The sequence below is a fragment of the Patagioenas fasciata genome, chromosome 9 (genome assembly GCF_037038585.1).
Source record: "Patagioenas fasciata isolate bPatFas1 chromosome 9, bPatFas1.hap1, whole genome shotgun sequence".
NCBI classification, from domain to species: domain Eukaryota; kingdom Metazoa; phylum Chordata; class Aves; order Columbiformes; family Columbidae; genus Patagioenas; species Patagioenas fasciata.
Genome location: NC_092528.1, coordinates 26,930,258 through 26,947,039, shown reverse-complemented (window position 1 = coordinate 26,947,039; position 16,782 = coordinate 26,930,258). Strand labels below are relative to the sequence as shown.

The 16,782-nt window shown below is 61.1% G+C and overlaps 2 protein-coding genes across 3 annotated transcripts; one reads left to right on the top strand and one right to left on the bottom strand.

Annotated features, from left to right (window-relative positions):
- Positions 1-1,435: 1,435 nt before the first annotated feature.
- On the top strand, positions 1,436-11,815 carry ECEL1 (endothelin converting enzyme like 1). Of its 2 annotated transcripts, none has more exons than XM_071812719.1 (18): positions 1,436-1,539; positions 3,203-4,092; positions 5,800-5,868; positions 6,019-6,129; positions 6,653-6,745; positions 7,084-7,208; positions 7,643-7,865; positions 8,018-8,116; positions 8,212-8,286; positions 8,714-8,817; positions 9,022-9,080; positions 9,245-9,296; positions 9,423-9,490; positions 9,584-9,708; positions 9,976-10,041; positions 10,238-10,333; positions 10,775-10,851; positions 11,092-11,815. In XM_071812719.1, exons 2-18 carry the CDS (start codon positions 3,349-3,351, stop codon positions 11,189-11,191), a joined length of 2,286 nt encoding a protein of 761 aa, XP_071668820.1. In that variant the 5' UTR covers positions 1,436-1,539; positions 3,203-3,348; the 3' UTR covers positions 11,192-11,815. The 2 variants fall into 2 exon arrangements, with proteins under 2 accessions (XP_071668820.1, XP_065700463.1); XM_065844391.2 differs by having other exon boundaries at positions 1,436-1,638.
- LOC136104973 (intestinal-type alkaline phosphatase-like) lies at positions 11,807-16,420 on the bottom strand. The gene is made up of 11 exons (XM_065844392.2): positions 16,276-16,420; positions 15,603-15,719; positions 15,373-15,488; positions 14,948-15,122; positions 14,604-14,776; positions 14,266-14,400; positions 13,181-13,253; positions 12,963-13,095; positions 12,652-12,845; positions 12,403-12,513; positions 11,807-12,317 (listed from the first exon to the last, which is right to left on the bottom strand). Exons 1-11 carry the CDS (start codon positions 16,343-16,345, stop codon positions 12,043-12,045), a joined length of 1,572 nt encoding a protein of 523 aa, XP_065700464.1. The 5' UTR covers positions 16,346-16,420; the 3' UTR covers positions 11,807-12,042.
- Positions 16,421-16,782: the final 362 nt, after the last annotated feature.

The following is a 16,782-nucleotide window of genomic DNA, read 5'->3' as shown; positions in this document are numbered from 1 at the left end:
AGGCTGGTGTGTAGCACCCAGCCCTGTGCCCCCACCCTCCAGCCAATCGCCCCAGGTGAGTGGCAGGGTTGGCATCCTGTGCCCACCCATGAAGCAGAATGGGTCCCGGTGCCCTTGTACCTGGCTGGTCAGGGTGCCCAAGGGAGGGGAGTCTCTCTAGCGGGGTTCAAGGGTCCCCTCTGTCCTGGCGCGTGCCCCAGGAATGTTTTGCTATAATGCCCAAGTGTGTCTGTGAGCGTGCCAGGGTCCCTGTGCCTGTAACGGGAGCTGGATGGCAGTGCATGTTCACGTGTGCGTGTGAGGGGATAGACAGCGTGTGTATCTGTACTCGTGCGTGTCAGTGTGCACGGGTGTATGAGACGTTCACGTGTGCCGCTGCCTGTGTGTGGGCTGTTGCACATCTTGGTGCTGCAGCAGGCACCTTGCCCAGGCCGTACCCAGCACCCTGGCACTCCAGCACTGGAAAACGCAGCCTGTCCCAGCCCGGGCAGTGAGGGCTGTAACTGAGACCAGCCCTTGGCACGCAAAGGACAAAAACAGAGGGTCCCACATCAGCTGAGTCACCTGTCCCATGCCAAGCAGGGTCCTCATGCTACCTGTAGCACAACACCCAGTACGAGCTGCCTGGGGCTCCCACCACAGCACCCAGGAAGACCCAGAGACCTTTCTGAGCACCCAGGGTTACACAGGCACGGTGGGCAAGGCTGGCAGGGCACCCCAAGCACGACAGGCAGGAGAGCTGTGTGGGGCTGGGATACACAGCCTCTGTGTGGGGCTGCTGTGAGGGGTGGGAATAGCTGGGCTATAAATCTCCTTGCTGAGCCCCCCCGTGGCAGAGCAGCTCACGATATTTATGTTGGGGATTTATCTGCAATGCAGTTTAATATTCCCGGACCTTCACATGTGTGTATTTGTGTGTGAGCTCATGGCCCCCTCCCCATGCCAACCTGTGCCACCCCAGTGCCCACCCTCTCACTCGAAGCCTCCCAGGCTCCATCTCCTGCTCGCCCACAGCTCTTCCCTCTTGCACCCAACCCGGCGAGACAGACGGGACGGGCACCCCAGGGTGCCCAGGCACGGCAGGGGGTGACGAGCCGCTGGGATGCGCCTGGCACAGGCCACCAGCCTTACCCACCTGTGCCCCTCCTGGGTGCCAGGCTGCCGGGGGGTGGCAGCAGGTTCCCCGGACGGGGAGTGCCAGGCGAACTGGCACTGCCAGCCCTGTGCCAGCCCCCCGGGATGAAGGTGCCCGGGGACCCCCTTATCCTGCTTCCCCGCCGGCGGGGATGAGGTAAGGCTGGCGGGTGGCACAGGACTGCTCAATTTGCATAATAATCTCGTTAATGGAGCCTGGCCTGCGGGAGAGCCGGGCTGGAGACGCCACCCCCTCCCCGCCCCGCTGCCTCCCTCCGGCCCCGCAGCTCCGCCAGCCGCGGCGCGGGGCGCGGAGCGGAGCGCGGGGCGCGCAGCCGGACGGGCAGCGCCGGACCGGCCAGCCAGCAACCCCGGGCAGCCTGCTGACATCCCCCGAACAAGCCGGTGAGCACCCCGGAGCATCCCCCGCGCACGCCGGGAGCGTACCCGAGCATCCCGGGCAGCGTCCCCCGAGCATCCCGGGAGCATCCCCCAAGTGCCTCGGTGAGCAAGCGGTGAGGGAACCCCGAACACCCGCGGACATCCTGGGGAGCATCCCGGGTAACATCCCCTGACCATCCCCCGAGTACCTCGGTGAGCAGCCCGGTGAGCATCCCCCGAGCAGCCCGGGGAGCACTCCCTGAGCCTGCCGGTGAGCACCCCGTGAGCATCCTCTGAAAATCCCGGGCATCATCCCAGGGAGCACTTCCCGAGCATCCCCCGAGCAACCCTAGACCATCCCCCGAGCAACCTTCGAGTATCCCCCGAGCACCACGGGTATCACCCCGGTGAGCAGCTCCCGACCACCTCCCGAGCACCCCGGCAAGCATCTCCCGAGCATCCAGGCAGGCACATCCCGAGCATCCTGGGCAGCGTTCCCCGGGTGCTCCCGAGCCTCCTGGGCAGCATCGCGGGCAGCATCTCCCGAAGACGCCGGGCAGCCCCGCCGCAGCATCCCAGGCAGCCCCCCCGCCCACCCCGCGCCCCACCGCGCCGCACCGTGCCCGCTGCCGGCCCCGCAAACTTTCCGGCGGCGGCGGCAGCTCCGCGGCTCGAGCAATGCCGGGCTGCGGCACCGGGGCACAACTTTGCCCAAGTTGCAAAGGGAGTGGGGGCTGCTGGGCTTGGGGGGCACCGCCACGGGGATACCAGCCACCTCCCGAGCAGCTCTTTGTCCCCAGCATGTCCTCCCCCATCTGCAAATCCAGATGCCATTCTGAACTGAGCAAGGATTGGGGTCCACTATTGAACCACCCCCCCCAACATATCCATGCCCCCACCCTCCTTATCCCTTGGGCAGACCCCTTCCTCCCTGGCACAGCACCCCTGCCAGAAATCTGTGCCCATCAGGCACCAGCTAGAGGGTTGCATGGATGGTGGGGGGGGATTTGCTTTGAGATGTCTGTGGTGTCCAGGTTCCGCCCCCCCAGACCGGAATTAACTTTGCACACGCATCATGCACCGCACCACAATTTGACACAACGCAATGCAACACGGTGCACCACGACCCAACCCAACACAATGCAACGCCGCTTGCCACGGTACAACACAACCCAACACGGTGCAGGGCCATGCAACCTCATCCAACCTGCAACACCCCAACCCAATGCCTTGCCCTGTAAATCTACCCAAAGCCACTCTTGGCAAGCTGCTCACCCCCTCTGTAAGCCACCCAAACGGACTGACAGCCCCGTGGCTTCCCCAGACTGGGAAGGGCTATCATGGTGCGGTGTGAGGCTGGGCTCACTGGACCATCCCCCATGCCCACTCGGCGTGGGTGCTTTTGCTGGGTGGGCATGGGGTATGTGGGATGGAGCTGTGTCAGGGGCTGAAACCTGCCTGGGGTCATGCAGGCAGGACCCTGCCTCGTGACCAGAGGGACCGGCGGAGGGGACATGGGGTAGAGATGTCACTGAGCTCCTAGTACTGGGCCCAGTCCCAGTGGCACCAGCAGGGCATACAGGCAGGGCTGGCAATGTAGGTGGTGATGACGGCAAGAAGCAAACGCCCCCCCCCGAACCTTGCTCCTCCCAAAACCCCCCTCAACCACCTCCTCTGCCTTTTCCAGGATCTTCCTGACACAGCCAGGCATCCTCTACCACCTCTCCGCTGTGGGTATGCCTTCAGCATGAACCGTGGGGCACCCAAACCTGTCCCCCGCCTGCCCTGAGTCCCCTCCACCTGTACTGCCTGCGAGAAGCCCAGTCCCCAGCCATGGAGAAGACTTACTCATTGACGGCCCACTATGATGAGTTTCAGGAGGTGAAGTATGTGAGCAAGTACCAGAGCGGGACCCTGCCCAACGGCTTCACCCTTCAGCTGGGCACCGGGACCAAGAAGCGCCGGGGAGGGCTGCCGCGCTGGAGTCGCCGGGAGGTCTGCCTGCTCTCGGGGCTGGTGTTCGCTGCTGGGCTCTGCGTCATCTTGACGTGCATGTTGGTCCTCAAGTACCTGGCTGCTGAAGGGGACAGCTACTGCTTGGAGGGGTGCCAGGAGAAGAAGGCCTTCCTGCGGGCATCCCGCTTCCTCAGCGCGAACATGGATGCCACCATTGATCCCTGCCAGGACTTCTACTCCTTCGCCTGCGGCGGCTGGCTCCGGCGGCACGGCATTCCCGAGGACAAGCTGGTGTACGGCACCATCGGAGCCATCGCTGAGCAGAACGAGGCCAAGCTGCAGGCGCTGCTCAGCCGCCCCGTGCGGCGCCGAGCCCCTGCCTCGGCCGAGAGGAAGGTCAAGGAGTTTTTCCGCTCGTGCCTGGACCGCGCTGAGATCGACCGGCTGGGCCCGCGACCCATGCTGGAGGTCATCGGGGAGTGCGGTGGCTGGGATGCCCCCCCAGGCCGTGGGGACCTCAATGAGCTGCTCTACAAGACACAGGGGGTCTACAGTGCCGCTGTGCTCTTCTCCCTCACCGTCAGCCTGGACGAGAGGAACACCTCCCGCTACGTCATCCGGGTGAGGGCACCCTGTCCCTAGGGCTGCTCCCCGCTGCCACTTGCTTGTGCTGGTGACCCCCCCAGTGACACTGTCCCTGTTGTGGTGGCACTGGGTGCTTGTCCTGTGTGTGGGCTTGGCTGCAGCAAGCCACTGGGCTGGGGACAGCCCTGTCCCTGAGGACACCATCATCTCCCCACTATGGGACTTCTGTGTCAGGCTGCCCTGGGGTGAGGGTGACAACCTCAGAGACAAGGTCGGGGACACGGGCAGGGCAGTTCAGCCCACCTGGGTGCTGCAGGCAGCCTAGCAGGGCACCAGGGTCTCTGGAGTGCTGGCAGCCAAGCCCCTCACCTTGGCATCGTGGCTGCTGTCTTTACACAGGGGGCAAAGCCTCGGTGGTGACAGGAACTTGCCCACCAGCACCACAGCACTGTGCCAGGGTGCCAGGGCATCTGCCCATGGCTTTGTCAGCCTTCCGCACCCCTGCCAGCCCATGTCCCTCATCCTATAGTGCCACCAGGGCTTTTTCTGGGTGTCCAAGCCTCAAGCACCTTTAATGGCTGTGGGATTGTGGTGATTGGCATGGTGGGGGGACAGCAATGACCTGGTGGGGATGCCAAGGTGAGCACAGTGAGGGACATGGAGGGCCATGATGGATGGCACAGCAGTGGGGGACATAGTGGGGTGGGCGTGGAGGGGACACGGGGTGTGGGCACAGCGGGGACGTGGCGGCATGGTGGGGACAAGGTGGTGGGGATGGTGATGGCGCTGGGGGGGACACAGTGGAGTGGATGAGCTGTGAGCTGGTGGGGCTGTGAGAGGTGTGCGAGGCCGTGCTGGCGGCCACACGTGTGTACACTAGAGGGAGCGAGTGTCACAGGGAACGGCGTGGAGGGGGGTGAGGCTGAGTGGGAGGTGCAGGTGTGCGTGGGGTGTGGCGGGGGGCGTGGGGGCAGGTGGGTGTGACAGGGCTGGTGTCAGGGGGGTGTGTGTGCGCGGGGTGAGTGTGACGGGGGGTGTGAGGAGGCTGGGGAGGAGGGTATGTGTGGCAGTGCCTTTGTGGGAAACCAAACGGGGGGTGAGGGGAGAGGGTGTGGCGAAAGGCTGGGGGTACATGTGGGTGTGCACGTGGGGAGGCTGGTGCGGCGGGACACGGTGGGGTGGGAGAGCCAGAGAGAAAAGGGGGTGTGTGTGCATGGAAAGAGGGGTAAATTAGATGGTGCATGTGTAGGGAGGTGGGGGGTGAGCATGCACAGGTGTGTGTCATGAACAGTGAGCTACAGAGAAAAGTGTCTGTGTTTACATACGTGTGTGTTCAGGTATACGTATGTATTAGAGCAGAGGTGTCACACTCCTTCTCACCGGGGGCCACATCAGCCTCGTGGTTGCCTTCAGAGGGTCAAATGTAATTTTAGGATTGTATAAATGTAGGAGTAATTAAATTTATACAGTCCTAAAATTACATTCGACCCTCTGAAGGCAACCACGAGGCTGATGTGACCCACCGTGAAAATGGGTTTGACACCCCTGTATTAGAGGCTGTGCCTGTAACTACAGGATAGCCCAGGGCTGACCCACCACGCTGCCATCCCACAGATCCTGAGTCACTAGGACACCCTACGATATGGGGGAGGCAGAGGGTGCCTTGCCAGGGCAGGCTGGGGGTGCACCTTGCTCAGCACAGCAGCCCCTGGCTCCTCACCTACTGTCCCCATCTCCCTTCAGATCGACCAGGATGGGCTGACGCTGCCAGAACGGACTCTTTACTTGGGGCAGGATGAGGAGAGCGAGAAGGTGAGGGTGACCACCGATGCTGCTGGCATGGGGACACAAGGAGAGGGAACAGCACCCAGGAAGGGTGGCAGATGGAGGATGCCCCACCATCATCAGATCTGGGGCTGGGGTGCCTGTGGATGGCACTCAGTGTCCCTTCTCTCGGCACAGATCCTGGCTGCATACCGGGTGTTCATGGAGCGGCTACTCAGCCTCCTGGGGGCCGAGCATGTGGAGCAGAAGGCCCAGGAGATCCTGCAGCTGGAGCAACACCTCGCCAATGTGAGGGGGGTGCCCTGGGCGCTGGGGTACCCCTGCCCAGCCCTTGGGCATCCCAGTCACAGAACTTTTGGAATCTCCATGCCTGGTCCTTCGCGACCCCATCTCCATCCCCTTGGGCATGGCTCCCAGCCCTTGGGGACCTTCATGTTTGAAGCCCTTGAAGATCTCAGCCCCTTGAAGTCTCCATGGCAGAGCCCCAGGGGCCGCAGCCCCAACATCTTGGGAACCCGCAGTCCCAGCCCTTAGGACAACCTCTCCAGCCCTTGGAGAGCCCCATGTCCAGTCCTTGGCAACCCACTCCACACCCTTGAGGACCCAATGCCCAATCCTGGGGGACCCCTATGCCCAGCCCTTGGGTATCCCAACTCCTTGAGGACATCAAGCGCAGCCCTCAGGGCCCCAGTGACGGCAAGATGGGAGGGTTGTGGGTCAGAAGCCCCTATTGCCCCAGACCTGTGCCCATCCCTGGGCCACCCCCCAAGGCAGGCAGCGGGATGGTGACAGCTGTGCCCACCCTGTGCAGATCACGGTGTCCGAGTACGATGATGTGCGGAGGGATGTCAGCAGCATGTACCACAAAGTGACCCTGGGCGAGCTGCAGCGCATCACCCCGACAGTGAGTAACTGCAATACCCAGCCTGCTACCCCATATCCCCCATCTGCCCTGCACCCCACACTTGTCCCTGTCTCCCTGCTCCATGTCCCCTCTTGCTGCCAATCCCATGTCCCCAGGGCCAGCCTGCACCCTGGGTAAGCCAGCACAAGCCCCAGCACACCCAGTGTCCCAGAAATATCCTCGTTGCTCCCAACCATAAAAGTCCACTTGATCGTGATGCACGTACCTGGGTGGGAAGGGTTGGTGGGAGGCTGGAAAGCCTGGAGGGAGTTTTCTTCATGGTGGCATGGAGTTGGGGGGTGTCCTTCGCCTTCCCTCGACGGTGCCCATCCTGGCAGCTCAAGTGGAAGCGCTTACTGGACCGCATCTTCCATGACAACTTCTCGGAGGAGGAGGAGGTGGTGCTGCTGGCCACCGACTACATGCACAAGGTGTCCGACCTCATCCGTGTGACGCCCAGCAGGTGAGGGGGAGCTGGCACCCTCGAACCCTGGCACCTTTCCCAGCCTGGCAGGGGGCTGGCAATGGGGTGGGCACAGGTTGGCTGCGGCTGGTCCCCCCACCATCACCACTCTCCTGGGGAAGCCACGCTGGGGATGGGGCCTCCTGGGAAAGCCCCTGGAAGAGGTCACTGTCATGGGCCCCACAGCACCCTGGTTGTGACCAACCACCTGTTGAGACCTCCCGCCATGCTAGGTGTCACCAGACTCACCACACAGCAGGGAGGGATATGGTGCCAGCCCATCCCTGAGCCCCCACAAGACATGGTCACCCTCCATGGCCTGCCTGGTCCCCAAGCAGCGGTGTCCCTACCCAGGCACAAGGTCCCCACCCTCCCCATGTGCCTGGGGACATGCCCAGTGTGGAGAGAAGCCTGATCCTGTCCCCCATTACCAGGATTCTTCACAACTACATGCTGTGGCGTATTGTGGTGGTGCTGAGCGAGCACCTCTCCACCCCCTTCCGCGACGCCATCCATGAACTCTCCAAGGAGATGGAGGGCAACGAGAAGCAGCTCGAGCCAGGCAAGATCTGCCTGAGCCAGGCCAACAAGCACTTCGGCATGGCCCTGGGTGCCCTCTTTGTTGAGGAGCACTTCTCATCTGCCAGCAAAGCCAAGGTAGGTGATGCTGCCTGTGGGCATGAAGCCACTGTGTCCCTCTTGTCCTCTTGCTGAGGTGCCTGCCACCACCCAGCACTCCCCTGAGGACTGGCTGGCAGGGTGATAGGTGTTGAGGATGCTGTGCCAGCACCTGTGATGACCTGCCATAGGTGCAGCAGCTGGTGGAGGACATCAAATACATCCTGGACCAGCGCCTAGACGAGCTGGACTGGATGGACGAAGAGACACGGAGAGCAGCCAGGGCCAAGGTAGTGGCCCCCAGCATGGACCCCTGCCCTTCTCTCCACCATGGCCTGGGGGCATGGGGATTGGGGGCCTTATCTGTTACTTATTTTGCCTGCAGCTCCGATACATGATGGTGATGATTGGGTACCCTGATTTCCTCCTGAAGCCGGAGGCCATCGACAAGGAGTATGAGGCAAGTGGTGGCCCAGGGCCACTCAGGGGTATGGACACATGGAGGGGAGAGGTGGTTCCCCCACCTGCCTCAGGGTCTGTGGACACCAGGGTGGGTAAATGCTACCTTAAAACAAGTCACCATGCTGTCCCTGGGGTCTTGCATGATGTCCCCTTCCCCACATTGCACCCACCTAGAACTCATCACCATCCTCAGCAAGGGCTTGAGGGTGCCTCTAACCCTCTGTGCCCCAGGGACCCCACAGAGGTGACGCATATGCAGCCACCCACGTGGGCACACAGAACAGGACATAAGGACGCGCTCACGCCACATCTAGCCCAGGGCCACAACCCCACACCCTCAGTCTCCAAAGCTCACGGGGGTGCCCCAGTCCTACTCCCCACACCGTTGGGGCTGGCATCCCCCTGACAGGGCCATGTCCCCCCAGTTTGATGTGGATGAGAAGACCTACTTCAAGAACATCCTCAACAGCATTGCTTTCAGCATCAGGCTCTCGGTGAAGAAGATCCGGCAGGAGGTGGACAAATCTGCGTGGGTATCCCCTTGCCCTGGGGGGTTACTGGGGGCACTGCATGGCCCCACCGATGCCTCACGTCCCCATGTCTGGTTGTACCCCACAGGGTGCAGGCAGGAGGGCACAGGGCAAGCCAGGAATGTCTACCAGCTGTGTGAGGGGGTGGCATTTCTGTGTCCCCTGATGTCCCCACAGCCTGGCACCGCTGTCTCTCCTTGCAGGTGGCTGCTGCCTCCCCAAGCGTTGAACGCCTACTACCTGCCCAACAAGAACCAGATGGGTAAGGTATCGTCCGGCCCCTGGGGCTCAGCACCCCCAGGGAAGGGGGTGTGGGGAGAGCCCAAGCAGGGGAGCACAGTGCTGGGTCTCCTGGTGTCAGGGGATTCTACAGGTGGCACCAGGCAGGGTGACACCCCCAAATGCAATGCTCTTCTTTGTCCCCAGTGTTCCCTGCGGGCATCCTGCAGCCCACCCTCTACGACCCAGAGTTCCCACAGTGAGTGTGGGGCCGCAGCATGTGTGGGGGGTGCCAGGGTAGGGTATGGGGGTGCCAGGTCCTGGGACCACCTATGTCCCTGCCAGCACCATGCCCTCCACTCTCACCTCTGCTCCCCCGCAACAGGTCTCTGAACTATGGTGGGATCGGCACCATCATTGGGCATGAGCTGACCCACGGCTACGATGACTGGGGTGAGTGATCCCCTGCTCTGTGCCAGGGCGGGAGGCGGATGGGCAGGGGTGTGGGTCCCTTAGTGTGACCAGTGGAGGTGATGGTCTTGTCAGGAGGACAGTATGACAGGCACGGGAACCTGGTGCACTGGTGGACGGAGAGGTCGTACAGCAAGTTCCTGAAGAAGGCGCAGTGTATCGTCAACCTCTACGACAACTTCACCGTCTACAACCAGCGGGTGAGAGCCTCTCGCCCACCGGGCAATGCCCGGGTACACGCTGCCCCATGAGGGGTCTCTGCTTGCTCCATCGCTGGAGCTGGGTGCCCGCAGGACAGCACAGCTCTGCCCTGCCCTGAGACCAACAACTCATCACACCTCAACCTGGAAATGCCTCAGGGCCCTGGGTGGGGGAAACTGAGGCACATCCTTGGTGCCAGGGTGGGGAAGGGGTGGTGCCTGACTGAGGGCAACATCTCTGCTCACTCTGTTAATCTCTCTCTGCAGGTGAATGGCAAACACACACTGGGGGAGAACATTGCGGACATGGGGGGGCTCAAACTCGCCTACTACGTAAGTGTCCCCCTACGCTAGGCTGTCACAGCCCCAGCAGGGCCATGGGGTGGCTGCTGATGCCATTCCCACTGGATGGGAAGGAGACCCCCCCATCCCTATCTTGATCCCTGTATCAGGGACTGGGAATGATGCTGCTTGGGCGGGGGATTTGAGGGGTGTCCAGGCGGTTCTGAGGGCACCCCTTCTTCTCCAGGCCTACCAGAAGTGGGTGCGGGAACATGGCCCTGAGCACCCCCTGCACCACCTGAAATACACCCACGACCAGCTCTTCTTCATCGCCTTTGCCCAGGTGAGTCCCTGCCCTCCCCACACGGCATGAACTGGGGTGGGGGGTCACATTCTGTGGGGTCTGTGGCTCAGCTCCATCAGTGGGTCCTGGGCTCAGCCCTGCAAGGAGTAGCCTGCACAGCCTCGCTGTTCCTGGTGACCCTACAATAACAAATGTGTCCTCCTCATCACCTCTGGACACAACACGATAACCAATGCATGTGATCCTGCAGCCAGGCAGCTCACAACCCCAGGAGACCATACAATAACAGACATGCCCCTATGCTCTCCAAACCCTTCTATACCACACACAGAGGTTCCCAGGAGACCCTGCAATAACAAATACAACCAGGGCATTGCTACCCTAGTGCTCCAGCAGCCAGAAGAGCCATCATGGGCTCTGGTGAGTGTTGGGACCTGGGATGCCCCATCCACTGATCCTTGGGGTCCTTTCTCCTCACAGAACTGGTGCATTAAGCGACGATCTCAGTCCATCTACCTGCAGGTGCTGACAGACAAGCATGCCCCAGAGCACTACAGGTACCAACCGGCCCTGAAATGGGGGGAGCATGGGGTGTGCCAGCTTTCCCAATGGCTGGTGGTGCTGTGCAAAGTGAGGTGGGCACCCTTTGGGGTGCTGACACCAGCAGCTCTGAGTGCTCATCTCTGGGAACAGGGTTGGAGTGCTGCTGGGGTGAGCGGGTGCCCCAAGTGGGGTGCATGGCAGCGGCAGGGAGGGCAGGGGGTACCTGGCTCTGAGTTGTCCCCCTCTCCTGGCAGGGTCCTGGGCAGCGTCTCACAGTTCGAGGAGTTCGGACGGGTTTTCCATTGCCCCAAGAACTCACCCATGAACCCGGCGCACAAGTGCTCGGTGTGGTGAGGCCGATCCCCTCCCTGGCAGCCTGGCACCCCCCGGTTCCCACCCCTGCTCATGTGCCACCCCGTGCCCGATCCCTGCCTCCCCCCATCTTTCCCCCTACTCTTCAGGGAAAAGGGGCACCCTGGGTGATGAAAGGGGTCACTCTCCAAAGACAGGCACCCGCTGGAGGGATGGAGGCAGTGGGGAGAGACTTGGGGTGGGCATGAGCACCCACCCAGAGGCAGCTGCCAACTGCCCAACCCCATCCTACCCCCTGCCCTGCAAACTAGGGGGAGCTGAGTCCCCATGGAGGAACTAGGCAGGGCAACCCCCTCAGGCACCTGTGTACCCCCTCTTCTGTCCACCCATCCCAAACCCTTCACCCACCTCTACCACAGAGAGTGAACCAGGGATGCCACAGGGCTGTCCTGTGCCAAAAGACTCCCTTGCCCAGTGCCAACCCTGGCACCCCTGGCCAGCCCTGTCTTGTCCCCACATCAGTCCCAGCAGCAGGTGGACGACACCAGCTGGGCTCAGGGCCGGGCGATGCCAGCCTGCCTCAGGAGCACAGGGACACGAATGCCCGCTGTATTTTTCGCTGCTGTTTATTGTCAATAAACCACTGAATACGCCGGGTTCTTGCAAGAGGCAATGGCTGAGGGACACGTGGGGACTGCCAGCAGCAGGAAGCATCCCCAACCCTGTCCCACCAGTGTCACACCCCATGTTTATTAGCCACTGAGCACCCTGAGCAGGAGTCCAGAGTCCCTCTGTGCCTGGGGCTTCATGCCCCATGGCTGCTGCATCAGGACCAGGGATGGGTGCCGCAGCCATGGGGAGGGGGGCCCATGGGGTGCCCCAGGGCTGTGGGGTCAGTGGAAGAGGGGCAGGAGGAGGGTGGGCAGGAGCAGGAGCAGGGGGACAGCACGGGCGCTGGCGGCAAAGTTGGTGGTAGAGATGCGCTGGCGACAGTCGGTGTAGGGCTCGAGGCAGGCGGCATAGGCCATGACGTGGGCGATGTAGGTCTGCTCCTGCACCCCGTGGAAGAGGTAAGCCATGGGCCCCTTGGCCAGGATGGCCACGTCCTCGCCACCATGCGTCTCAGAGATGAGGGGCACAGCTGCTTGTTGTTTGTAGTTGAAATTCACTGGAGAGGGCGAGAAGCAGGTGAGGGGAGCTGCAGGGACACCCAGCCCCATCCCACCACCCGGCCACGGTCTCTGTGCACTCACTGGCTGTGGCCTCATCCACATTAGTCCGGTTGCCTTCCACGTAGCCTGGCCCATTCCCGTAGAGGATGGACGTGTAGTTCTTCCCATCATCAGCTTCACTGGGGGCCAGACCTGGGGAGGGGGCAATGGAGGGGAGGAATCAGCCAAGAAACCCCCACGTCACCCCTCTGGCTGCAGCCAGGACACCCAGAGCTGGCAGTGCCCAGCACGGGGCCGTGCCCTGCTCTCAGCAGCCGGACAGAGCTTTACCGAAGATGGAGGAGCCGCGCAGGGTGTAACCACCAAAGGAGAAGACGTGGGAGTGGTCGGCAGTGACGACAGTCAGGGTCTCTGTCTCATCTGTCATGATGCCCGCCCGTTCGATGGCCCGGTCGAACGCCACCGCGTCCGTCAGCGCCTTCTGGGCTGCCCCTTCGTGGTGGCCATGGTCGATTCTACCGCCTGCAGACGGACACCTGCGGTGGGCTGGGGACCGCCGGCAGCACCCCAACCCTTACCCCCACCCTGGGATGTGGGACTCCCCTCTTGCCCACCCCGAGAACACCGGTCCTGACTTATCTTCCACAAAGAGGTAGAAGCCATTGGGGTTCCTTTTCAGGATGGTGATGGCTGCTTCTGTCATCTCAGCAAGTGATGGGTCCAGATTGGTGTCACGCACCATGTCATACGCCATGTCCATGGGTTCAAAGAGACCTGGGAGGTGACACGTTGGGCACAGCCTCAGCACCTGCATGTGTCCTAGTGGATGCTGGTTCCCGGCATGTGAGACATTTGTTACCCATCAAATAGTTCACGTTGGGGTCAGCAGCAGCAGCCAGCATCTCTGTCCTGTTCCAGACATAGCGGGCACCCTGTGAGCAAATCCCAGGGTTGAGTCACAGAATCACAGAGTCACAGAATGTCAGGGATTGGAAGGGACCTGAAAAGCTCATCCAGTGCAATCCCCCCGCTGGAGCAGGAACACCCAGCTGAGGTTCCACAGGAAGGTGTCCAGGCGGGTTTGAATGTCTGCAGAGAAGGAGACTCCACAACCTCCCTGGGCAGCCTGGGCCAGGCTCTGGCACCCTCACTGAGAAGAAGTTTCTTCTCAAATTCAAGTGGAACCTCTTGTGTTCCAGTTTGAACCCATTACCCCTTGTCCTATCACTGGTTGTCACCAAGAAGAGCCTGGCTCCATCCTCCTGACACTCACCCTTTATGTATTTGTAAACATTAATAAGATCACCCCTCAGTCTCCTCCAAGCTCAAGACCCCCAGCCCCCTCAGCCTTTCCTCATAAGGGAGATGCTCCACTCCCTTCAGCATCTTTGTGGACTCTCTCCAGCAGTTCCCTGTCCTTCTGGAACTGAGGGGCCCACAAATGGACACAATATTCCAGTTGTGGTCTCACCAGGGCAGAGTAGAGGGGCAGGAGAACCTCTCTGACCTACTGACCACCCCCTTCTAACCCACCCCAGGTACCATTGGCCTTCCTGGCCACAAGGGCCCAGTGCTGGCTCATGATCATCCTGTTGTCCATCAGGACCCCCAGGCCCCTTTCTCCTACGCTGCTCTGTAATAGGTCATTCCCCAATTTATACTGGAACCTGGGGTTGTTCCTACCCAGACACAAGACTCTACACTTGCCCTTGTTATATTTCATTAAATTTTTCCCCGCCCAACTCTCCAGCCTGTCCAGGTCTCTGGATGGCAGCACAGCTTCCAGTGTCAGCCACTCCTCCCAGCTTTGTGTCATCAGCAAACTTGCTGATAGTACATTCTAGTCCCTCATCCAAGTCATAGACGAATGATGGATGTCAATGGATGTCCAATCCTGTGCCTGCGGTTGGTGGACAGAGGAACATCCCACCATCTGTCACCCACCTGCCGTGCCTCCAGCCACATGTTGATGAGGTTATTCCCATCCTTGCGCACCCCGTTCATGAGAGTAGAGTTGGGATACTCAGGGTCCGGTGTTCCTGCAGGGGTCATGTAAATCCGACCACCCCCCAGGATCACCTGGAAGGGACAAGATAGGCAGTATTAGCAGGGGTAACCAGGAAGGGTCTCCTGCTCCTCCCATGACATGGTGGGATGCACAGTGCTCTGAGCAACCTGATCTAGTTGAAGATGTCCTTGCTTATTGCAGGGGGGATTGGAGTAGATGACCTTTGAGGGTCTCTTCCAACCCAAATGATTCTATGATTATATAGGCAACTCACATTGATGTCGACATTGTGGATCAGCTGCCAGGCGATGTCCTTGCAGCCCTGGCTCCAGGCCTCCGCGGGCATGCTGGCATCCGCGTACCAGTCGCGATCCACCACATGTGCGTAGGTCCCCGAGGGTGACGCATGCTGCACCCGTGTAGTCGTCACGATGCCCACTGCCTTCCCTGCCATCCCCCCACCCATGAGGTTCCATGAAGGGTTAGCAGGGCAGGCCACGTGGTCCCCACCATAAAGCCCCAGGATGCTCATGGTGGGGCAGCCCCCCAGTGTGATGCTCCTTGTCCCTGTGGGGTACCCCCATCCTGGCCAGCCCTACTGCCCATGTCCCCCATTACCGGCTTTGCGGGCTCGCTCCAGCACTGAGATCACCTCGTTGCCAAAGGTCGTGTTACACTGCTGGTAGCGGGCAGCCGCGCTCACCCCAATGGTCTTGTAGTTGGTCTTCACCCCACAGAGATAGGCTGTGGCTGTCCCTGCACTGTCAGGGACCTGACGGTCCACGTTGTACGTCTGTCAAGGACATTCAGCAAGTTTAGGGCAGGGGGTGGTTGGCAGAAGCACCGGGCAGGGGGCTTCCATTCCACCTGCACCCCTTGCCATGCTCATTTGCTTACCCAAGGACCAGTGTGGGATGGGCAGGGACCCTGTGCACTCCATAAGTGCATCCCTTGGGTGCTTCTGTGCCAGCAGCCCCATGAGCAGTACTTTGGTCCCCTGCCCAAAATCACCCTGCTCCCTGCCCTGTGTGGTGGGGATTTACCTTAGAGAGAGCCACGTAGGGGAAAGTATCCATGGCGAGGAGGGTCTCGGGGCCCAGATGTCCCTCCTGCTGTCCCTTTAGGATGCGGGTGGCTGTCATGGTGGGGATCCCGAATCCTGAGTGAGGAGAGAAGGTCCTGGTCACCATCTGGACTGGCTGTTCTCACTGCATCCAGCTCTTTCTGCAGCAGTGACACCAGCCTGCCCACCATGGGTGTCAGTGGGACTCACCATCCCCCATGAAGATGATGAGGTTTTTGGCTTCTCTTATCCTGGGCTGGATGTTGAAGGAGGCCTGGATGGCTGCGGCTGCTTGATTGTTCCAGAAGGACGGGTTCTCCTCTTCCACTGGGACAAGGCAGCACCCCTCAGTTCCAGCTTGTTAGCACCCATGTCCCTGGGGCACCCACATCATCCCTGGGGCACCTACATCGTCTCTGGGGCACCCACATCCCTGTGGTACTCACTCTCTGGGCATCCCCATGCTGGGGCCTCCTCTGACAGAGACCCAGTGGGTCAGGGTGCAGTTTGGGGTGGGGAAAGGCCATTCGGGCTTGGACCCACCACCTGGCCCAAGGGTGCTGGGGCAGCAAAAAGAGACATGAGGGGGGAGTTCCCTGGCAGCTGGGATGGAGTCAAATTCACATTGAGAAGAGGCTACAGGCACTGACCCCCAAGCCCCCAGCCCAGAAACAAGCAGAAAACTGGTCTTCCAGGAGAAAACTGGATCAAGGTCCTCAAAAAAGCAGGGGTAACCCTTACCAGCGCTTGCAGAGCCAGGCAGCCACTGCTTCCCTCCCCAAACCCTCACTGTGCCCAGCCAGGCTCGTGCCCTGCTGAGTGTCCCACTTCCCTGACACCCACTACAGCCGGACTGGGCACCCGTCCCCATTCTCGTCCCCACCTGGGATGACAGCAGCGCTGGGCCCTGCCCAGAGGCCCAGGCAGAGGGTAAGGGGTGCCAGGAGCTGCATGGTGAGATCCGGCAGCCCAGCGCCACTGGTAGTGTCCACAATTCTAGCAGATCAGGGGAGGGACTTTGGACCGGGATCACAGGGTACATGCAGGGGTTCAGCATGTCTCTGATAGCCTGGTGTTCTGCTGGGCAGCCAGCACAAAGGCCACGGGGCTGGGCTCAGGCACCTCCTCGAGCACATTATCTTATTGCTGGGGGGGAAAGGACAGACTTGGGGTGCATCCTGATGTTGGGGGGCAAGAGGATGGGCAGAATCTGTCTATTGTCGTTGCCTGCCCTGGCTGTGGTACTGCAGTGCCAGACAGGGGGATGCCCTGGCTCTGGGTGCCACAGGCAGCCCTGAGCATCAGACCTGGGGCAACAGGGGTACTGGGAGCACCTGCGTTCACTTGTGCGCTGTGCAGACATTATCTCTGCCCAGCAATTTATGAAGCA

Bases quoted from the DNA above. Each gene is read 5' to 3' on its own strand.
- ECEL1 (XM_071812719.1), top strand. From the start codon at position 3,349: ATGGAGAAGACTTACTCATTGACGGCCCACTATGATGAGTTTCAGGAG. The intron at 4,093-5,799 runs GTGAGGGCACCC...ATCTCCCTTCAG, and splicing joins CCTCCCGCTACGTCATCCGG to ATCGACCAGGATGGGCTGAC. The intron at 10,852-11,091 runs GTACCAACCGGC...CTCTCCTGGCAG, and splicing joins CATGCCCCAGAGCACTACAG to GGTCCTGGGCAGCGTCTCAC.
- LOC136104973 (XM_065844392.2), bottom strand. From the start codon at position 16,345: ATGCAGCTCCTGGCACCCCTTACCCTCTGCCTGGGCCTCTGGGCAGGG. The intron at 13,096-13,180 runs GTAACAAATGTC...GTCACCTCCCAG, and splicing joins CAACGTGAACTATTTGATGG to GTCTCTTTGAACCCATGGAC. The intron at 12,318-12,402 runs GTGAGTGCACAG...CGCCCTCTCCAG, and splicing joins TGTGGATGAGGCCACAGCCA to TGAATTTCAACTACAAACAA.